Source organism: Schistocerca gregaria, chromosome 7 (assembly GCF_023897955.1).
Source record: "Schistocerca gregaria isolate iqSchGreg1 chromosome 7, iqSchGreg1.2, whole genome shotgun sequence".
NCBI lineage: Eukaryota > Metazoa > Arthropoda > Insecta > Orthoptera > Acrididae > Schistocerca > Schistocerca gregaria.
The window spans coordinates 57,127,148-57,151,762 of record NC_064926.1 but is presented as its reverse complement, the minus strand read 5'-3'; the positions used below and the strand labels follow the sequence as shown (position 1 = coordinate 57,151,762).

Below are 24,615 nucleotides of genomic sequence, written 5' to 3'. Positions count from 1 at the left end.
CCGTGTCCCATCGCTCGTGCACCGATTATAACACAATAACTCACTTAAATCTTGATAACCTGCCATTGTAGCAGCAGTAACCGCGCTAAGAACTGAACCAGACAAACGTTGTCTTATATAGGCGTTGCCGACAGCAGGCTGCCTGTTTATGTCTCTCTGTATGTGAATACGGATGCCTATACCAGTTTCTTTGGCGCTTCAGCGAATTTTGCCATGGGAAGCAGGTCACGTGTTGAAGAACAGACACATGGATGCAAATGTCGTCTATAATGGCAGGCGTAATCCACTTAATAGTGCAGTTACAACAGTGCAGAAAACATCAGGCAGTAAATTATGTGATGTGTTTGTGGGCTGACCCTGAATAGCTTATAGTGCTGGGCCTAATGTCGCACTAAGCAGTTTCCCTACGTGTCCGGCGGCTGATGTCCAAATATTTTAATTATGAACACGTATATCAAGTAGGGGATATTTATATTGAACCACTGATTACTTATAATTACTTGTAATGCGCTAATACTGCATATGGTAATAGTTACTACGAAAACAAGCAAAGAGTCTACATGGTCAAGGAAACAGACGAGCAGAGATCGTTTCGTGATTAATCCTGGGGCTATATACTTTAAAGTGAGACAAGAAACATATCAAACTACAGTTACTCAAGTTCATATGAGTGGAAGAAAAATTTTACCCAATATGGTAAATACTTCATCAAAAAGAGTTTTTTTAAGAGGTTTTTTTCCTAGTCATCAATGTTCTGACTTGTTCGATGCTGCTCCGCACTAATTCCTTTTCCATATCAATCCCCTCATTTCAGAATAGCACTTGCACCATACATCAGCAATTATTTGTTGAGTTTATTTCTATCTCTATCTTCCACTACAGTTGGTTTACCCTCTACAGCTCCCTCTAATACCATGGACGTTATTCCTCGATGCCTTAAGACTTGACATGTCATCCTGCCCCTTCTTCTTGTCAGTGTTTTCCATGTGTTCCTTTCTCCACCGATTCCCTCTTTATCAGTGCACCTAATTTTCAACATCTTCCTGTGACACCACATCTCAAACATCTCGATTCACTTCTTTTCAGGTTTTCCCGCCGTCGGTGATCCAATTCCATATAATTGTGTGTTTTAAACGTACATTCTAATAAATTCAGATAGAGGCCCATGTTTGATACTAACAGACTTCTATTGGTCAGAGAAATCCTATTTGCCTGTGCTAATCTGCTTTTTATGTCCCCCTTGCTTCGTCCGTCACGTGTTATTTTGCTTCCACTGTAGAAGAATTGGGTTACAGCTGGAGATGTGACAGTCAAGGACAGTCTATTAGAAGAGGTCAGTGAATATGTCTACCTTGGCCAGGTTATAAATATGAAGGGAGACATAAGGCCAGAAATCTATCGATGCATCAAGCCTGGCTTGCAAGCATTTGGGAAGAATTCAACAGTATTCAGATCAAAAATGCCAGTAAATCTGAAGAAAGCAGTATTTGATCAATGCATTCTTCCTGTGATGACGTATTGCTGCGAGACATGGTCACTGAACTCATTTACAAAACGGAAACTTAGGACAGCACAGAGAGCCATGGAGAGATCAATGCTGGGCTATACAAGAAAGGATAGGGAAAGGGCAGATGACATCCGGTCTGTGACGAAGATTAATGACATCGTAGAGACAGTAGGTTCCTTGAAATGGCAGTGGGCTGGCCACGTCGCAAGAAGAAAAGACAACAGATGGACGAAGCTAGTACTGGAGTGGAGTCCGAGAGAGCACCGGAGGACTAGAGGAAGGCCACCAGACAGATGGGACAAAGACATCAAGAAGATCGCCGTTAACACCTGGCAGAGAACTGCCCAAGACCGTCCCACTTGGAGAAGACTGCTTAAAGCCTACCTGAATCCATGACCCGAAGAGGCCATATCATTTAATGATTGAATTGGCTGATGATGATGATATGGAAGCAGTGCTTAACTTCGTCTACCCTGTGACTTCCAATTTTGATGTTTAGGTTATCGCTGAAATCACTTCTGTTTATCCCCATTACATTCATCAATTTTTAGTAAAAAAATGAAGCAAAACAGTCCAAAGAATTACTACACTGTACTTAATATAACATTATCAGAATTCTATAACATATTCTACATTACAACAAATAACACGGATTTTTAAAACAATGAATCTCCTCTTTCGCTACCACATTCTCTGAGCCATTGAGAAAGAGATAAATTCACTGTTTCTTGACTTTAAGGTTGAATCCACCTGCATGTTACGTGTGTATGCGTAATGAAAGAAGTGTTTATATACACCATCAGTTGCTTTGACAATTGCTGACAGCGTATACAAATATGCCTTGCATCACGCCTTGCAAAAGTATTTCATACCCTGTATATGCAAACTAAAGTCTCCGAAGACGAGTAGTAAATCTTCTATACCGTCTACGTAATTATGACTCAAACCATGTTACAGTATAAGTAAGGTCTTCATTTCAGCAAGCAATGAAATGTTTCGTTACTGCGGACTACATATTGCCAGTCAGTACTAAAAATAAACTGAATACGGTTTTGCAGTTCGATCTTTAGTAGTAAGCTAAACATTGATGCGTGAACATGTGGTCGGTTAACAGTGTTACGACTTTCCATGTGATAAGACGCCTGGCTCTTTATTTCCCAGAAACGGCTTGGATGGAAGAGCGTGTATCCTGCGCGCGATCTGCGAAGCGCGGGACCTTCCCGGGTTTGCAGCCGACACCAGTTCGCTTATTGCGGACATTCTGCGCCTCGTCTTCACGTAAGTAACGGGCTCTCAATGAGTCCTTGGATTATGATCATGCGCGTACGAAAAAAAATCGTCAAGGAAGGCGCTAGATTCTAAAATTGACACTTCCGATACAACTGATTGGATGAATATGGAGACATATTTTGCACCAAGAACTAAAGTCAATAAAAATTACTCTAAGCGTATGATAACCTAGATAACTGACAGTCATCCATTCAATACATCTTTGGTGGTATACATACGTTTTTATGTTATGAACATGAGCATAGATGCGAATTTTTTTCAGTTAATGATCTGAAATTGGATCATCGTACGATAGTATGACATAAAGTATCGATTAAATATGTATCTATTAGGTTGCTGGCTATCGACAGGAATAACTAACAAGTAATATCATTGATTTATACGGTACAAAATGGTGAAACGTTAAATAAACTTTAAAAAATATCGCTTATACTGTTTTTATCCTGTATGAAATACTTTGTTTATAAAGTTATGTATCGTTTCATATTAATGAATCGCCCAAAGTTTGTAATTTGTTCTATATTTTAATGTATAGTGGCATGATTAAATTCGAACAAAAACGTCTTATGAAACATACGTTTTAAGTTATTTATATAAAGTGTAGGCGAGCACCATCATTCAATTAGGTGAGTGGGAAAGCCAAAACAACACCCAGATTGGCCAGCAGTATTGATTTAAAAGCCTAGAACTGAAGAATTTGTATGACTACATGTTTCTCTGTGTTGCATTCCATACAATTCCAGGTAATGCTAATTCCGGGTGCGATCATCTCTTTCGACCTAGAAAATTCACAGTTTCCTTCTGTTTTCTATCCTAGAGAGAGCCTTCTATCTTTCCGATTGTTGTACTTGGGCCCACACATGAAGTACCACATAAAATGGCGGTGTTCTTCATTAAAAGGAATGTAGTGTCACCACATACCATAGGTTGTTTGCCAAACTTGTGTAGTGATGAAGTTGTCTAGAGGGGAGCGGGGGAGTGTCATTTTAGGAATTGAAGAAATACGTCGGCTAGGTACTGTACAGCCGTGATAACGTAATGTTTCGAGGCGAATTTCTTGAATAAATGCTTCAGATATATCTTGCTGCGTCAAATTTGTCAGTCTCGAGCTTTTGAAGACATCCTCCTTCGCCATCTTCAGGGGATGTTTCAGTATGGCATCAGGTACTTTAGTTGGTGGAATTATCTGTAAGAGACGTCACGGAGCATTTATTTATTTATTTGCAACTTCCTTTTAGTCTGTTATCTAGATAATAATATATCAAATGTTGCCCATGTATTGGCATGAACATGGCACATAATATTTTGATATAAATTCAAATGTCATGACGTCAGTGAGTCCTGAAACTGCCATATGATAAGTCTATGTGAGAGAAGAACATTTTTAGCGATGCTGATTTGATTAGGTGGTGGACGACACATCTGATTTCACTGTTGTCTTTAAGCACCAATTGCGCGTTTCCAATAAGAGCGTAGGCACTGTCTCAATTTCAGTTATTGTTAGACATTTTGATTTCAACGGTTTTTTCGTTGGCAGAACTCCAGTTGCGAGATGCATGGGATAATACATCCGTTTTATCATACATAATCGTATGCTTGTTAATTGGCCTGTTAGGCAACGACAAATTTCTCTAAATCTCGATGTTTAATTTGGGTGGCTGTTACTTATTCCAGTAAATAAAATTTGCTCCTGTCACGCTTTTCTCTCGAAGACTATCGGTTTCGGAAGATTTTTCACACACACACACACACACAAACACACACACACACACACACACACACACACACACACACACACACTTTTTTCACACTATATCCTGGAAGTCATGGATCATGTCAGTCAGGTAGGTGCAGCATTTCTTGATTTCCGAAAAGCATTTAATTCAGCACCACACCACTGATTAATATCGAAGGAACGATTGTATGAGTTATGAAGCGAAATTTGTGAGTGGATTGACTATTTCTTGGTACGGAGGGCGCAGCACGTTATATTGGCTGGAGAGTCATCGAATGTAACTTCTGTTGTGCCCAGCTAAGTGTGTTGGGACTCTTACTGTTCATATCGTACAATAATGACCGTCCAGACATTACTAATAGTAACCTCAGAATTTTACATATGATGCGTTTATAATTTTGTGCAAACATCCACTCGAATCTCGATGTCATTTTAAAGTGCTTCATCGATTGGCATCATGTTTTTAATATTGCGAAACATAAAATTGTGCTCTTCAAAAAATGAAAAAAGCAGTACCTGTCACTACAATATCAAAGAGTCCAAATTCGGATCGGTCAAATTATACAAACAACTTTGAGTAACAGTTTATAGCGATATGAAACGGAGTGATCGTATAGCCTCAGTCGTAGTTGTAGCAGGTGGCAGACTTTACTTCACTGGTAGAATACTAGGGAAATTAAGCAGCCTACCACGGACGTTATTTACCAAACAGTCGCACGATCCATTCCCGAGTGTATGGGAACCGTATAGGATTAACAAGCCTGGTAAGCATCTCAGAATGATAAGCACTATTCAAGGACCGATCGAATAAGAGTTTTACAAGCCACTTATTTCATAGATGAATTACATTTCCTTAACTTTATACCAATGAATGTCAGCCTGACATTTCTTTCTACACGTTTTTTTATGTTATCATTGCACTTTAGTTCGCTCTAGATTGTTACTCCTAGGAACTTTTGGGTAATTACCGTTTCCAGTGATTTGTAGCCTATAATGTAATTGTACTTAGTGGACTTCTTCGCCTATTTATGCGCTCTAAGTGATATCGGGAGGACAAAAAGTCTCGACGTCTTTGCACAAAACACTTACAGACAAATCATTGGAATCCACTTCTGTAATCACCAGGGCCTACGATTATTATTTTTTCTAAAATAATTAATGAGTATGGTTTCGATATAAGAAACTGTGGCTGGTGCTAGTGTACGACTGAGTGATTTTTCTTATCCGTAGGTGCAACAGGAGTTCACTCAGAAATTTCAAAAGCCACGACCAACAACAATAAATATCTCGTTACTTGTCAATAAGTTCCAAAGAAACGGAAACGCCGACAGCGCTGGCCGAGCGGTTCTAGGAGCTACAGTTCGGAACCGCGCGACTGCTACGGTTGCAGGTTCGAATCCTGCCTCGGGCATAGATGTGTGTGATGTGCTTAGGTTAGTTAGGTTTAAGTAGTTCTAAGTTCTAGGGGACTGATGACCTCCGATGTTCAGTCTCATAGTGCTCAGGGCCATTTGAACCATTTGAAAAGGAAACAGTGGCAACGAATTACGCTCAGGGAGACCTCCTATACGACAAGAAGTATCCAACGAATCGAAGAAGCGATCGAAAGACGTCAGACTGCATCAACTAATCTCTTATACGACATGATAGGCGTACCAGAATCATCGCTTATGAACGCTTTTCACTTTACACCAAAGAAGACAGTGTATCACAGTCAGATGCTCCACAAACTAGACGACAAAACTGCGCGCCTTGGCAGGCTGCGTATTACGATACAGGACCTGCCCAAAACCAACACCTTATACATCACATAATTTTTTTCACTGACGAGGCAAAATTCCTCATCAGTGGGAAAATTAAGTAACATAACTACCTCATATGGGGTAAGGAGCCACTGCATGGTGCCACTGAATGCCATAGAACAATTCCTGGAACCACAACTTCAGCAAGCAGGCATTGCTAACACTTCTGTGTTCTATCGTGATGTAGCTCCCTATCATTTAGTCCTCATCGTGGAAGGGTACACAAGTTGAATATTCATCAATAGATGGGTAGGAGAGATTCTGCAAGACTGTAGCAATCGCCTTGACCTGATTTTATACCCATGGATTTTCTTGTGTGCGGATACAGAAAGTCAAGGGTGTAAAGAACAAAAAGTAAGGGACTACCAGTATCTAAGTGCCCGATACCAGCATACAGGGTCGGATTTTTCACAGGATGAACTACACAATACATTCAGATCTGCTCTTCACCGATACGAGTAACGCTTCTAAATGTTCAGAGACAATGTTGAAATGTGATGACAATATATACATACACTGACAATAACCATGTTGAAGTGTGATGACAATATACACTGACAATAACCATACATGCATATTATGTAAATGTGTCCAGTATTTTATGGGCGTGGATCGAGACGTTATGCCCATCCTGTATACATTTAGTTTCTGGGCAAAATCACAGTTCCTGCACCAAAAATCATTCCCCTGCAAAGTCTTCCTGCAAATTCGCGACTGTCTTCTGACATTTCTACCTTCTTATAGACAACCGCTTCATCCGAAAACGGCCTAGTTTGAGGCTTCGACGTTATCCATTAGATCATTTATGTACACTATAAACACTAACGGTCCTTTCACACTTTTTTCGGATACTCTGAAATTACTTTCACATCTGTCGATTTCATCCCCTTAAGAGCGATGTGTTCCAGAAGTTGTGAATACTGTCACAAATTCACTGAATGGCCAAAGAAACTGATACATGCATGCGGATTCAAATACAGAGATATGTAAACAGGCAGAATACGACGCTGGTGTCGGCAACGCCTATATAAGACAACTGTTGTCTGGAGCAGTTGTAACGAGTAGATCGGCTACTGCTGCCACAGTGGCAGGTTATCAAAATTTAAGTGAGTTTGAACGTGGTGTTATAGTCGGTGCACGAGCGATGGGACACAGCATGTCCGAGGTAGCGATGATGTGGCGATTTTCCCGTATGACCATTTCACAAGTGTACTGTCAATATCAGGAATACCTTAAAACATCAAATCTCCGATGTCGCTGCGGCCGGACGAAGATCCTACACGAACAGAATCAACGATGACTGAAGAAAATCGTTCAGCGTGACGGAAGTGCAAACATTTCTCAAATTGCTGCAGATTTCAAAGCTTGGCCACCAACAAGCGCCAACGGGCAAACTATTGAACATCATCGATATGGGCTTTCGGAGCCGGAGGCCCACTCGTCTAACCTTGATGACTGCTCGATACTAAGCTGTATGCCTCGTCTGGTCGCGTCAACACCAAGATTGGACTGTTGCTGACTGGAAACATGTTGCATGGTCGGACGAGTGCCGTTTCAAATTTTATTCAGCGGATCGACGTGTACGGGTATGGAGACAAACTCACGATTTCATGGACCCTGCATGACAACAGGGGACTGTTCAAGCTGGTGGAGGCTCTGTAATGGTGTGGGGAGTGTGCAGTTGGAGTGATATGGGACCGCTGATACATCTAGATACGACTCTAACAAGTGTCACGTAAGTAAGCATACTGTCTGATCATCTGCATCCATTCATGTCCAGTGTGCACTGAGACTGACTTGAGCAATTCCCGCAGAACAATGCGACACCCTACACGTCCAGAATTGCTACAGAGTGGCTCCAGGAACACTTTTAGGACTTTGAATACTTCCGGTGGCCACCAGACTCCCCAGACATGAACATTACTGGGCATATTTGGGGAGCCTTGCAACGTCCTGTTCAGAAGAGATCTCCACCCCCTCGTACTCTTACGGATTTTTGGACGGCCGTGACCGATTCGTGGTGTCAGTTCCCTCCACCATTACTTCAGACATTAGTCGAGCCCATGCAGCCTCGTGTTGTGGCACTTCTGCGTTCTCGCTGGGCCCCACACGATGTTACACAGATGTACCAGTTTCTTTGGCTCGTTAGTGTATTTTCCGTAAGCCCCTTGATTGATCACTAAACTACAATGCGGAACTGTAGAAAATGCCTTCCTGAAATCAACGGACACGACATCAACATGGCCGTCTTTGTCTGGTGCCATCTAGATCTCCTGGACGATCAAAGGAAGCTGAGCTCTGCAACGTCTTTCTTTGTCCATGTTCATTCTTATACAGCGGATTTCCGTTCTCTGCAAACTTCGTAATACTTGAGCATAGAATATTTTTCATAATTAAACATGGCTGAAATCAGCGACATAGGCCTACAACTATGTGCATCTCTGACACGACCCTTCTTGAAAACTGGGACGACCTCCACCCTTTCCCACTATGTCTTATGGCTGTGGCGAAGTTGGATGAACACTAAGTACAGGTTTAGGTAAAATAGATAAAAGAGACGTAAAAGGTGACACTGCATACGTTCAGTTTGCAAATTACGTGATCCCAGTTTAGAGTTTAACGTATTTCAACGAAAACTACTATGTGATTGGTTGAGTTCTTCAGTTATTAAGTGTATCTAATATTTTACAAAACTGTTGAAGAGTACACTACATTCAGATTATAAGAAGTGTACAGAACTGTACAGAACAACATTTCGACGAGGCAGACGTTGTCATTAACTTTCAGATAAGACCAGGAATTAGATTCCGTACACTGTGAATGTTGTCCAGTAGGATAGCTGGGCGAGAACGTGCTGGAATTCACATCCCAGAAAAGTTGTACAAAGATACAGTCTTCCGTATTTTTCCCTATTCCAGTTCTCACATAGAAAGATACACAACTGGAAATATTCAATGTCGAAGCTCCTTGTATACCGGAGACGTTCAGCTTTACTAACTTTTGTTTTTATTTCTCAGTAGGCAGCCTTCCGACTCCACTATTAACTTATTTTTGTAAGAATTTTGATTGGAAAAAATTCATTGAGTTACGAAGATAAATATGTTCAAAGATACTTTTATTGAAGCATATTAATTCTACTTTCTTGCTCTTATATAAAATGTAGGCTTGTACACAAATGTCAAGGAAACTGTGTGCCGGCAGGAGAAACTGGTTATTTTCTGGAATTAATTTTTCGGGGATTTTATTTCTGTTGACAAAAATTCGCAACGCAGACGACACAATGTTTGGCAGAAGTGTAAATATGCTATTAATCTGAATCAGATTCACTCCTCTAATATAATTTTTTCTAAAAGTAACGTAAATTGTCATTGCGACTGCATGAACCTTGATAAACTTGTCGAACAGACAATAAATCCAACGTGGTGTACTATAATTTAGACAAGCGCGACGAACCGTCATTTTCTACCCTGTTTACTATTGGAACTCGGTGACTCATGGCTACTTCAAAGTGTGAGATACATTTCATTGCAGCAAGAGTGGCTTAAAGCGCACCAAACATGAAGCTTCGCACAGAATTGTTTTACCGAGGCGTAATCACGCTTGTATGGAATCCGTCACGTAATAAATGTGACAAATAATGAAATGATATCTTTTAATCATTAACTGCGATGTGTGACTACATAAACGATTAAAGTTTAATCAATGCCATTTCACCAATTTCACACTGAATGAAAAATGAAATACGATTTACAGTTGTTGCTACTAAAAGTACTTGCTAAGAGACATACTTATGGCCTCGCTACATTTACTTAAGATCATTTCTGCAGAGTTGTAATTGACGACAGCTACCCGGAGACGTGTGAATGGCTAAATACCTCGCTATATTACGAAATTGTTGAATCTTCCGTGACCACTTGTTGACGCCTAGCCTGTTCGCTTTCATGTGACGATCTCGGCAAACGTTAGTTTACTGATTTTCCGACGTTTCGCCAGCACGAGTGGCTTGGATTCTCAAATATCTGTCATCCATTGTTGATTTCAGTCACCTTGAAACAGGACACATAGCAGTTGACGCAACGTCGTTAAAGTTTCGGCTTCAGTTCGTCATATATGTTCTGTGATACTGTTCCGTCCGAACAGTTGCACCCTATTGTTCACGTTACTCTGGTGTGAAGGCAATTTTACACAGTACTTTGTTCAAACTCGATTTTCTGTCATCTCTAAAGTATGAAGTTCGTTCAGGGGTTTCTCCGGAGATATGTTGCCACACGGTGTATTTACGCCTTTCACTGTGTGGCCGACAGCCGACGTGAGCATTTCTGCCAAACACCAACATTCACGTTTTAATATTTAATAGTGACGATTGTTACTGTGACAAGAGGTATGGAACTTTACTGCACCATTTCAAACAATTGTCGACAAAGGATTAATTCATCTATATGGAAAAAGGAACAGAGACTGAAGAAGAGAAAGAGAGGAATAAAGAGAAGGAGAGAGGGAGAGGGAAATAGATTGTACTCCCCCCCCCCCCCCCCCCCCCCACACACACACACACTTTTCTAGGTGCGCTGCCTGCGAGTAGGGCAGAATGTTGTTCTTGGAGCAATTTTCAGACTTCCGCGTCTAGCTAGCTCTGAAATACAAACTGGATACATATTCTTACTTCAATTTTAGATGACGGGATTTCCTATTGATGTGGTGCACTCTTTTACTGAAATTACAAAAATTTCTCCGTAATTAAGGTTTCTCCCAATGTAAAATCTCATTCTACGGTACACCTTGGTCAGTTACCTAGGAACAAAAATCTGATTGCAACGTAAAAGCAATGCAATCGAGAAGTTGTTGTCAGTACAGTATTTATCGTGTATCTTGGTACACACCAGTAATAATCGGTAAGTGAAAGTAAATTAGGCAGAAGCATTATCAGAAACGAGTTACAACTTAAATACATTTTTAAACTGAAGCTGTTGGGAAGCAACACAAATTTCCATTTTCTAGACAGGAAAAGCTGTAAACACGTTAAGTACACTTAGTTGTTTTCGCAAATATCCCATTTTTCTTGGTAAAGCAGCGCTTAAATGTGCAGAACTAGAAATATTTGCAAACGCTCCACTAAGCACAGCCTCGCGCATGGCAATAACAAAAACTGTGCAAAATCGGCGGCCTGTAGTACGCATCTCTTCACGTGATTCTAAAATCAGTCACTAGACTGATGTACCGACCAGAGATATCATTACGTGTTGCTGGGTACACTATTCTACGGTCTCCCCTATTGTATGAGTCACGTGCGTTTCAATACGATGTACGAAAGTGACCAATCTTAATGATCTGCGAATCTAGTTATGCTAAGTACTGATTACTCTAGTGCTAAGATCACGATAGATCTGTCAGACCTATTACGATTCACAATGAAGAAATCAGGAACACAGCATAATTCACATCTCTAACGTTTGATGCGACTGCCGTCTGCCACTCAACATGCTCAGCAGTTGTTCACGTGGCGTTGACTGTCTTCCTCTAACAGCCTCCTGCAACTGTCTAACATCTATCTTAATCGCTTTTGGAACAGCAGACAGTTGTTATGCGAGTACGTCTCCTTTCTGGTTAGTCCGCAGTAAGCGGCAGATGGAAGAACTCAGCAAATGGAATATCTGCTAACAGATGTCCATTGCTTGACAACGTGACAGAAATTACCTTACGTTTCAAAGAGCCACATCTCTTCATCCTTATTTATGCAACATATCTGCTTTAACAGTTGGCGTTCACATGTTGCTGTATCCTCCATATCGCCAGGTTAGAAACGTCCAGAGTGAAATCGCAGGTTGTGTAAGACTGTGAATAAGCTGTATGCCTCCCTACAAAAAGACCTGATTCATGAACGGTGACGAAAAAGTTGCTGAGTGTCGGATGTCTCTTTCTGTCATAATGATCACAAACTTGGCAACGCATCACATTCTCAGCGAAGGTATCTACACTGCCTGACGAAAGGAGTATAGCTCCCTGAAGGAAAGGATAAAATGGTATGAATCTAATTGTTTCAGAGTTTATGTGATATCATTTCAGTGATTACAAAATCGATCAAATGTGCAAAAAAACTTAGCAGCATAAACTCTCTTATCAATCTGAGGATGCATTCCTCTGGCCCGGATAGATGGATTGATTCGGTTGGTAGTGGAACCAAAATGCCGTTGAATCCTTTCTTGATACAAGTTGGCGCACAACATCTGGAACTGGTCCTTGATATACTGGATAGTGGGACTGGGGCCGAACTGCCGTCCCCGCTGGTTCGACAAATATTCTGTTGGGTACAGATGTGTGGATCTTGATGGCCGCTGGAGCACTTCAACATCGGCCAGACATTTCATACTGACACTTACCATGTGCGGCCGAACATTGTCCTGTTGCAAAATGGCAGCACCGTATATTGTCCAACGAGATTCAACATATTGGGAGACAGGAGGTCCGTGATGTACTGTTGTGCCGTCAGTCAGTACCAGATTTGATCTGGCTTCCCACACCGCGACATCGCTGTGCGCTCTCCGTAACATTGAAAGTACGGGCCATCTCTTCCGATCGCCAAAGATGGTCATCTTTGGTAGAGCAGAACCGCGACGCAATGCGACGCCATTCATCAACAGTCCATGTTTCTCGGTCATGGCGCCACTCAAATGCAGCCATTAGTGTTGTGGTGCTGACGGCATCCTTCACTTGGGACGGTAATTCCCTTGTCCAGCTGCTGCTACATCCTGAAAAATGGCACGGGATGACACACAGTGTTGCAGGGATTTCGTTACTTGTTCTCTGATAGTTGGCGCAGATGTGAATGGTTCACGATGTGCTTGGTACACAATACGGAGATCCTGCCTTGAAGTGATCAGACGTGGTCGAATCATGACGGTGAGTATGTCTGCCCTCGTGTTCTCACGGAGTTCGACATCGGGCCAGTGTCACATTCGCATGCACCACGAATCCACGACTAAACCTCCCAGAAAATTCGGGATCCACAAGAAGGCACCCTTCAGCCTATGTAAGGTTCCGCTAAAGCTGCCTCACCCAAGTACGCGCATCTTCGTGTAAAACACAGTGATCACTCAATATCTGATTCTGTTTACACTCTCCATATATCCTACGAGGCCTGTTAACAACGCTAAACACCAATAAGGCTAATGTACTCTGGTGGCCGCTCTACCTGTCACAGAGTATGGCATTTCTAACGTGTGTGTGTGTGTTTTGGAACGGAAATTGACATTCGCCGATGTCTTTTGGATGTTCCACGCACTTTATTTCCCGCAATGCATCTCATAAAAAATAAGAGAAAAGGTTCGATGTTATACAGGCTGCGGTAGAACCGCCTAAGCAGTTTCGATCGATTACCGCTGGGACTGTGTTTGGGGTAGGCAGTTGCATGTAGTCTGCCTTTGTTCAGTCGTTGACCCCATTTCAGTAGCCAACATGGTCTGGACCGGTGCACACCGTGGTTTTGCCGTTCGCGCTTATGATCAAAACAACAGATCTGTGATCGCTACACAACAAGCTTAGTGGGTGCATGAATAAGAAAAACGTTCGCTACTGGGCTGAAAACATGACAGACCTCAACATTCTCCTAAAGTGACAGTGTGGTGTGCCATATCACAGTTTGGCGTGGTAGGCCCTTACTTTTTTGAGGAAAGAGTGACCGTGACGAAGAATTCCACACGTTATGTTTCAAGGTTGCAAAATGTTTTGCAACCCAGAGTGGACGAGATTATTGAAGAACATGGAATCGGGGACTTGTGGTTCCAACAGGACGGAGCTACTGCTCACACAGCTCGAATTTATCTTGATGTTTTGAGAGAAATGTTTCCGGGACGCCTTGTTTCCTTGAGGGGTGATGTCGGGTGGCCTGCGCGGTCACCACATTTCAGCATTTGTGACATTACGCCCTCACACCTTACCAGAGCTAAAAGAGCGGATTATTGGCGAAGTGAATGCCATACCCCGCGATATGTGTGCAAGAGCTGCTCGAAACTTCAGGAATCGTCTACAACAGTGTATTGACGCTAACGGCCGCCAACTTGAGGACATTATTTTCCAAACTAAATGAATGAAAAATGGTATACTGTACGAATTTAGAAAATAAAAAACATTTTTTCTATACATCCAGATTTATGCGAGTGCAGCCTTTCTCGGCGTATTCCCGTGATGTATGCTTCTCGGATTATCAGCCGAGTGGTGGCGTCGTCTTGTCGCAGCGCTTCGATGAGTTTTGTACCCATCATCTTCTGGCGAAGAATTCATCACATCCAGATTTACTTTTATTTCCCCTGAAACTGCTTAGTCGGTTCTGCCGCGCCCTGTACTATAGCTATTCAAAGTGTATTCCTTACGTCATGCAGTACGGGTCTATGTGTTGCTCTAGTTCACTGCTGCCACTCTGGAGTGTGTTGCCATCGACGGATATGAACATAAGTGTCAGGTTGTTTACACTCTTTTCTAAGACGGCGTATCTATAATACTCATTTGTACATCCTCTGCTCATGGCCCGGTCAAACACTGGTGAGTTCATTACTCAATCAGAGAAGGACGTCGGTATGCCCCACTTAGCCGCAGAATGAAGTACACTGTATCGCCTGTCTCATACCAAAATAGGGAAAAAGGAACATATCGTGGTAAGCCGTAGAACACAGGATCATAACTTAGGCCATTTGGTAAACAGCGATCGTGGTGTCACGTGATAAACGATGAAGAAAATTTTCAACCGAGAATTCAAAGTGTCAAAGGTGCTGTACAGATATGAAATGGGTTAAAAGCAAATTATAGGAAGTTCAAATCCAATGATCCTTCTATAGACATCCTATGTTCACATGCGGTGCTCCACTTACCAAGCAAGCGCTATCTGTGATCTTGTGGAGGAATGGGAGCTAGTACCCCAGTAGGCTGGACTTCATCATTGTATGACAGGGTGGCAGGTGGCGTATCGGTTTCAACAAGGAATAAACTAGATGAGCAACTTTGGAAAAAATAAAAATAAAAATAGCTTTCTGACATTTAGCACTTCTGGGATCTATTGATACCGTCTATGCAGTAACTCAAACTGAAACACTCAAACGTATCGGCAGGACATCAACTGAGCAATTCAGATAATTTTGCTCGACGTCGGTCCCGCAACTGGATATTACAGTCTGCCCATGACAGACACCATGATCCTGAAATGCTCCTTCTTCAAGATGAAGTACGGCTGCATTTATAGCGGTAGCTGAACTCGCAGGACACTCAATGATGGTGTACACATCAACAGTCTTTGCGTGATATGAAAGTAAAAGTGTGGTGTGCAATCAGTGCTACACGGATTAAAGGAGCGATTTTTTCGAACAAATTGTAATTTCTGATATGTATGTGTACAATATACTACAATTTTTTTGAGACTGCAAACAGAAAACGAATCAAGGACAGTTTAACAACACTCGCCGTCAATGTGCCTACAACAGTAATATGAGGTAGTTTTTAATATAGAGAAGTTTCGAATCGTCTTTATATAGCAAGTATTTAAGGCGCAACCTAACCGGTTGGGAGTTTTAGGAGTAAAATCTCATAAATATGCAAGTAACTTTCTTTTGGGAATTCTTAGTCTTCTATAAACACGTGATAACTATGAGTTACCTCGCAACAGCTACGACGCACGATGCAAGGTTTAGTACAAGAGTGATGTCTTTAACCGATTACCAAAATTTGTTTCTAAGGAGCTATGCTAGAAGCAGGCATGAAATTTGTTACAAATGATAACTTAACTCATGAAATTTTTGTGGATGCTTTTCCGCTTGCTCTCTGACAGCATCTGCTTTCTTTTTTCAACCATTGATGGTGTTTCAGTAAGATGGCGACAGCCACGTGGCGGAGAGGGATTACTTGTTCGCCAGTTACAGGATGAAACCTTTCCGGACAGATGAATCGTCAGAGACGGCTACCAAGTTGACCACACATAACCCCTCTTGTCCTTTTTTGTGGGGTCATATTACGAATAAAGTTTGCATTCGCCATTTTCTGATGTACGAATTCTTAGGGCTCGAACATGAGTTGATGTAGAGGTGATGACGGAAGAAAGGTTGGTAAAGACATAGGGAGAAACTGAGTATCATCTAGACGTTCTACACCCGGTAAACGGAGTACATGCATTAGTGTGTCCATAGAAACCTCTAGGAGCTAATCCAACATTTGCAGCAAACTGCATACGTGTATCTAGCATAGTTTCTTAGAAAAAAATTGTAACCAGGAAAAGAATTTATGTTCAACCTGAGCATCTATAGACAAATTAAGAAACCTGTCATGTCTGCTAAGACAAGTCATTTTCATCCAAGACGAAAATTTTAATAATTTCCCCTTCATTGCTTTGAAAACCGGGAAGCGACTCGCACAGAAATTGTACACAATACGTAAGTTCTCAAACGTGATTATCTGTCTGCTGTTGTACATAATATTGATCTACAGTTGAACGATCAGTAATTGATGAGGTACAGTCTATTTACTCTATCACCAACAGAGAATAAAAAACACTAAAGCATTCCAGTTTGAAACTTAGTCCAACAATAAGGTCGAGAAAAGATATGTGTATGAAGGCATTCTGAAACCTTACGTAAAATGATGTTTCGAGTCTGAAAAAATAGTTTCAGATGTTTTATGTGACTGAAGAAATAGACTTAACTTCACCAACATACTGGATACAACATTATTATATTCTAGATGTTAATTCAACCTACCTCATAAAGCAGCTCCGTCACGTTCGAGGCACCTCGCCGTCGAAGTAGCGCTGCTGCATGGGCCGTTGTCGTCAGGTTTTCTGCAGCGTCTTCTTCGATGGTGCTGGCTGGAGATCGGTGCATCCACCGAGAATTTTCAAACCAGCGCTCTCGAACTACCCCGCTGGTAGTTTGTAGCATTGATGGGCCAGAAAATTAGCCGTCGATTAGCGACGAAACGCTCCAAAATATTCGTAAATGTTGTCTTACTTCTTGTGTTTCGATCTGAGTAGAAACTGTCAGCCTGTAAGTTGTTTCCAGAATCGTAGACTGTTACTATAAAGAGAGAAGATGCTGTAACGTTTAATATTTTTTTTTTCTTTGGGCAGAAAAGCTATCGATCCTTCATGTAGCTCTATCACTACATGTAATGTGAAATACGGTCTATGTTCATACTGTACAAAATTTTGTTCGACAGGATCACGAAAATTGCCTTTACACAGCGACCACAAATTCTGAAAGCCGACGGTCATACTGTATTATCGCAAGCTAATCATTCTAAATAATGGAGTTCGTGAAAAGGGAAAAGCCGTACTGAAGGGAGGTTCTTTCATGTTTCCCAGTTTATGGTTGTGCCTGCTATCTACAACGACAACCTACGTCCGCTGACGAGCACTCGTTGACGAGAATTCTTCTACAAAAACGATACAGCATTGCTTATGTGTCAGTTGGCGAATTATTGTGGCGTGAAGTGACATCGTCAGGGCGCCGCCTGTTGATTCTGCAGCTGTGCAGAGATTGCAGCTCGCAGCCAGCCGCGGGTACTCACCAGGAAGGGTGCCGGCTCCGAAACACCTACCGGGCGGGGCTCTTGGCTGCAGTTCGTCACTCCTGCATCACCGTGCAGGCTCCCGCCGTGCCGCAGGTAGCGGGGAAACAGACAGCAGAAACAGACAGCAGAAACAGACACGTCTTTCAGTGGAGGCTGCCTAGCGCAGACTGCCGGCTGAGCTGGGCGGTTGCGTGGTAACGGCGGGGGCGGTTGTTGGGCCACGTGACCTTGCAGCCGGGGCAACCACCGACGCTTCCCGGCCGTGCGACTAGCCACCCTGCACGAGGTGCCTCACCTCATTTGTGTTTTGTCGTTCTGAGACGGAAAACTGCAGATGACACTGTAACGTAATTCTATTGAGTGCTCCACTCTTTTCATAAAACCTAGATACAATGTGCCCACTCGGTCTCTTTCTAATTAACTGCTTTAGATGGAGTGCCTTTTATTCTTCATAATCTATATTATTGCCTGATAAAAGGTGTTCCTGTTCTGACATGAAAGACATATCGACTCATTTCCAAGAAACGTTCCCTACTGAACGCATTGTCTCTAACGGTATACAGGTTGACAATTTTTGAACTACATGAAATAAAATCGCCATAACTTCTGAACAGTTTACGTTAGGACGTTCAAAGTGTACGGTGGGCCGCGGGGCCTGATGGGAAACAGTATGCGCATGCGCACGAACTTTGTTGTTGTCGGCGATTTTCATTTGGATGGGTTCGTTCAATGAGCAAAAAAATGAAACTTCCTGCATATTGAACTGTGTGCCGGACCGAGGCTCGAACTCGGGACCTTTGCCTTTCGCAGGCAAGTGCTCTACGGACTGAGCTACCCAAGCACGACTCACGCCCCGTCCTCACAGCTTTAACTCCGCCAGTACCTCGCCTCCTACCTTCCAAACTTCACAGCATCTCTCCTGCGAAACTTACAGGACTAGCACTCCTGGAAGAAAGGATATTGCGGAGACATGGCTTCACCACAGCCTGGATGATGTCTCTAGGAAGAAATTTTCACTCTACAGCGCACACGAGGTACTGGCGGAATTAAGCCTACTCCGCTGTATAGTGAAAATTTCATTCTATAAGCAAAAAAAAAAAAAAAAAACGTTCAAATGTGTTTGTAATCTTATGGGACTTAGCTGATAACGTCATCAGTCCCTAAGCTTACACACTACTTAACCTAAATTACAATAAGGACAAACACACACACCCATGCCCGAGGGAGGACTCGAACCTTACGCCGGGACCAGCCGCACAGTCCATGACTGCAGCGCCTTAGACCTTCAATAAGCAAAATTGGCGCATTTTGGAGACTTGGAATCCGCATTTCGCGATCGAGAAGTTTCTTCACCCTCAACGTGTGACTGTGTGGTGTACAATGTCCAGTTAGGGAACAATCTGAGCGATATTCCTTGATGGCACGATGACTACCGAACGGTACAAGAAGGTTTTGTAAGATGATTTCATCCCCATGACCCAAAGTGACCCTGATTTCGACAAGAGGTGGTTCATGCAAGACGGAGCGTGACCCCATCGACTGTCTGATGACCTGGTTCTGGGGTACCGAGAAGCTACTGGCACGGACCTCGATTTCCCGCCATATACTCCGGATCTGGATACATGCGACTCCTTTTTGTGGGGCTATACTAAATACAAGGTGTACAGCAATAACCCCAAAACCACTGCTGAGCTGAAAACAGCCATTCAGGACGTCATAGACAGAATCGATGTTCCGACACTTCTACGATGTTCCGACACTTCTACGGGTCATGCAGAATTTCGCTATTCGTATGCGCCACGTCATCGCCAATGATGGAGGGCATATCGAACATGTCATAACCTAAATCCGAATATCTATAGTGACGTTTACATGTCTAATACAGTATGTGCATGCCGTATTTTGTAACTAATTCACCATTCTTCGCATAATTCAATAATTGTCACCCAGTATATCAATCGACGAAGTACATAGATCGCACGGCTGGCGCGGTGGAAGGTAAGGAAAGTGTTTAGTGCTTTGCTAAGGGAGCTCAGTGTAACGTATAGAGTTGTGAATAGGAATGAATGAAGCTGTTGTACTCTCGAGTCCCGAAACTCCTACCTGGCGAAACTTAAATCCTCAGTTCCTTAGCGTGCAATCTTGTTTACGTTTCTGTTGGGAATGCGGATTTCTACTGGATGATGATTTCAGGAATTATGTGAACTGTCACGGAGGCAGCTGGGGCGACGGCGTATTAAAGGCACCAATGGTGATTACCGATTTCAGCTGTACTTGTGTAGAGTGTCAGAAAATTACATTGATAAGGAAAAACTCATGGTTCTACAACTGTAAGTTAACACTTGAAAAATCATAATTTTAGTCTGGCAGTGGGTAAATTACGATACCTCACGAGTGACCGTTTCCGAAACTGAATTATCGACAAACACGGTTTATGACTAGTACGGGTTCTGTCGGCAAGTTTGTTACATCATATTCACGAATGAGAGTTTTCCTATCCTACCGAGTCAGCTGGCGCAGTGGTTAGCGCACTGGACTCGTATTCGGGAGGACGACGGTTCAGATCCAGGTCGGCAAGTTTGTTATATGATATTCACGAATGAGAGTTTTCCTATCCTTCCCAGTCAGCTAGCGCAGTGGTTAGCGCACTGGACTCGTATTCGGGAGGACGACGTTTCAGATCCAGGTCCGGCCATCCTGATTAGGTTTTCCGTGATTTCCCTAATTCGCTTCAGGCAAATGCCGGGACTGTTCCTTTCGAAGGGGACAGCCGACTTCCTTACTCATCCTTTCCTAATCCGATGGGAACGATGATCTCGCTGTTCCCAAAATCAACCGACCTGTTCCTATCCGTGGACAAAATAAGGTAGTTCAACTACACTTATCGCGTATAGCCACTCGTAAATACAAGAAAGTGAGATCACCAAAAACGAAATTGAAAACATATGGATCATCAGAGGCAGTGAAAGGAAATTTGGGAATTGCTTCGAAGTTGGAGTGTATTCGAGTGGCAAGAAAAGTTTAGTGTCTCTCAAGGCTTCAAGTTCTCCAACACCTTGAAGAAAGAAAGAGTCGAGCATGAATTTCTAAATCATTCAGAAGCATTTGTCTTTTTGGACGATCCTTCTGTCCACACACAGAATACTGAGTGCCTGTGGAAATCTGTCAACTCGTCGATTAAAGGTAAGGGTTCGATGGGGGGGCAGGGGCAAACCGTACTTCTTCCAGGACCTGTTCTTGCACAATTTGCAGTTGCACAGGAAAATTCAGTGTTGTGAGACTCTCCCAATATTCCTGAGAGACATAACTAGAGTGCACCCGGGTTACGGGGAACAAGGACTGCTTCCGACAGCGCATACAACGTACGGAATAGTCCATGAAGAAGATGTGACTGACGGGTAAAGTAAGCGAGATTACTAGTTTCCCTCGTACTTAATGTTAACTTAGTAAACGTAATTCGTTTTTCGTCGCTTTATACACCTCTACAAACAGTACCCGTATTTGCCGCCAGGAGTGTTGTGCGGTAAATACACTCCTGGAAATTGAAATAAGAACACCGTGAATTCATTGTCCCAGGAAGGGGAAACTTTATTGACACATTCCTGGGGTCAGATACATCACATGATCACACTGACAGAACCACAGGCACATAGACACAGGCAACAGAGCATGCACAATGTCGGCACTAGTACAGTGTATATCCACCTTTTGCAGCAATGCAGGCTGCTATTCTCCCATGGAGACGATCGTAGAGATGCTGGATGTAGTCCTGTGGAACGGCTTGCCATGCCATTTCCACCTGGCGCCTCAGTTGGACCAGCGTCCGTGCTGGACGTGCAGACCGCGTGAGACGACGCTTCATCCAGTCCCAAGCATGCTCAATGGGGGACAGATCCGGAGATCTTGCTGGCCAGGGTAGTTGACTTACACCTTCTAGAGCACGTTGGGTGGCACGGGATACATGCGGACGTGCATTGTCCTGTTGGAACAGCGAGTTCCCTTGCCGGTCTAGGAATGGTAGAACGATGGGTTCGATTACGGATTGGATGTACCGTGCACTATTCAGTGTCCCCTCGACGATCATCAGAGGTGTACGGCCAGTGTAGGAGATCGCTCCCCACACCATGATGCTGGGTGTTGGCCCTGTGTGCGTCGGTCGTATGCAGTCCTGATTGTGGCGCTCACCTGCACGGCGCCAAACACGCATACGACCATCATTGGCACCAAGGCAGAAGCGACTCTCATCGCTGAAGACGACACGTCTCCATTCGTCCCTCCATTCACGACTGTCGCGACACCACTGGAGGCGGGCTGCACGATGTTGGGGCGTGAGCGGAAGACGGCCTAACGGTGTGCGGGACCGTAGCCCAGCTTCATGGAGACGGTTGCGAATGGTCCTCGCCGATACCCCAGGAGCAACAGTGTCCCTAATTTGCTGCGAAGTGGCGGTGCGGTCCCCTACGGCACTGCGTAGGATCCTACGGTCTTGGCGTGCATCTGTGCGTCGCTGCGGTCCTGTCCCAGGTCGACGGGCACGTGCACCTTCCGCCGACCACTGGCGACAACATCGATGTACTGTGGAGACCTCATGCCCCACGTGTTGAGCAATTGGGCGGTACGTCCACCCGGCCTCCCGCATGCCCACTATACGCCCTCGTTCAAAGTCCGTCAACTGCACATACGGTTCACGTCCACGCTGTAGCGGCATGCTACCAGTGTTAAAGACTGCGATGGAGCTCCGTATGCCACGGCAAACTGGCTGACACTGACGGCGACGGTGCACAAATGCTGCGCAGCTAGCGCCATTCGACGGCCAACACCGCGGCTCCTGGTGTGTCCGCTGTGCCGTGCATGTAATCATTGCTTGTACAGCCCTCTCGCAGTGTCCGGAGCAAGTATGGAGGGTCTGACACAACGGTGTCAATGTGTTCTTTTTTCCATTTCCAGGAGTGTATAATTACATCCTTCGGAGCTCGCGTGTACGATAGGGAATCCTTCTTGGAAATTATTCCATACCCAAATTTTTACTTGTATTTACGTGATGAGCTTGGTTCACGTGATTAAAGTTTAAGTATTTGGCTTCTCTTTTAGAAATTTATCGCCATCTTTACTAACATGTTTTGGAAGTCAGAATCACTTCTTCCTTGCAATGACACGGTACGTTCTGACACATTTTTTTGGGAAATGGCTTCCATGATCTAATCACAGGAGGTATGCATGTTCAGGAAAGTCTTTTTAAGCAACTCCGGTGTCCTAGTCGATGCACGAACTCAGAATGCCTCGATTCTGATAACTAGTTATACTTAAAAGACGATGTGTTAATTACTGTTAATTAATTACAACATCACTAACTCTCGTAACACTTTGCCTAGATAAAATCCAATTTCAGTGCCGTAGTCCTCTGATCCCCCCATGAACCATGGACCTTGCCGTTGGTGGGGAGGCTTGCGTGCCTCAGCGATACAGATGGCCGTACCGTAGGTGCAACCACAACGGAGGGGTATCTGTTGAGAGGCCAGACAAACGTGTGGTTCCTGAAGAGGGGCAGCAGCCTTTTCAGTAGTTGCAGGGGCAACAGTCTGGATGATTGACTGATCTGGCCTTGCAACATTAACCAAAACGGCTTTGCTGTGCTGGTACTGCGAACGGCTGAAAGCAAGGGGAAACTACAGCCGTAATTTTTCCCGAGGACATGCAGCTTTACTGTATGATTAAATGATGATGGCATCCTCTTGGGTAAAATATTCCGGAGGTAAAATAGTCCCCCATTCGGATCTCCGGGCGGGGACTACTCAGGAGGATGTCGTTATCAGGAGAAAGAAAACTGGCGTTCTACGGATCGGAGCGTGGAATGTCAGATCCCTTAATCGGGCAGGTAGGTTAGAAAATTTAAAAAGGGAAATGGATAGGTTAAAGTTAGATATAGTGGGAATTAGTGAAGTTCGGTGGCAGGAGGAACAAGACTTCTGGTCAGGTGACTACAGGGTTATAAACACAAAATCAAATAGGGGTAATGCAGGAGTAGGTTTAATAATGAATAGGAAAATAGGAATGCGGGTAAGCTACTACAAACAGCATAGTGAACGCATTATTGTGGCCAAGATAGATACGAAGCCCACACCTACTACAGTAGTACAAGTTTATATGCCAACTAGCTCTGCAGATGATGAAGAAATTGAAGAAATGTACGATGAAATAAAAGAAATTATTCAGATAGTGAAGGGAGACGAAAATTTAATAGTAATGGGTGACTGGAATTCGAGTGTAGGAAAAGGGAGAGAAGGAAACATAGTAGGTGAATATGGATTGGGGCTAAGAAATGAAAGAGGAAGCCGCCTAGTAGAATTTTGCACAGAGCACAACTTAATCATAGCTAACACTTGGTTTAAGAATCACGAAAGAAGGTTGTATACGTGGAAGAACCCTGGAGATACTAAAAGGTATCAGATAGATTATATAATGGTAAGACAGAGATTTAGGAACCAGGTTTTAAATTGTAAGACATTTCCAGGGGCAGATGTGGACTCTGACCACAATCTATTGGTTATGACCTGTAGATTAAAACTGAAGAAACTGCAAAAATGTGGGAAATTAAGGAGATGGGACCTGGATAAACTGACAGAACCAGAGGTTGTACAGAGTTTCAGAGAGAGCATAAGGGAACAATTGACAGGAATAGGTGAAAGAAATACAGTAGAAGAAGAATGGGTAGCTCTGAGGGATGTAGTAGTGAAGGC

The 24,615-nt window shown here is 43.3% G+C and overlaps 1 protein-coding gene across 1 annotated transcript in view; it reads left to right on the top strand.

Annotated features, from left to right (window-relative positions):
- LOC126281520 (uncharacterized) overlaps window positions 1-24,615 on the top strand; it is a 114,276-nt gene that overhangs the window by 19,751 nt on the left and 69,910 nt on the right. The window contains exon 3 of the mRNA XM_049980560.1: window positions 2,669-2,785. Within this exon, the coding sequence (XP_049836517.1) occupies window positions 2,669-2,785 (117 nt within the window). The remainder of the gene's footprint in view (window positions 1-2,668; window positions 2,786-24,615) is intronic.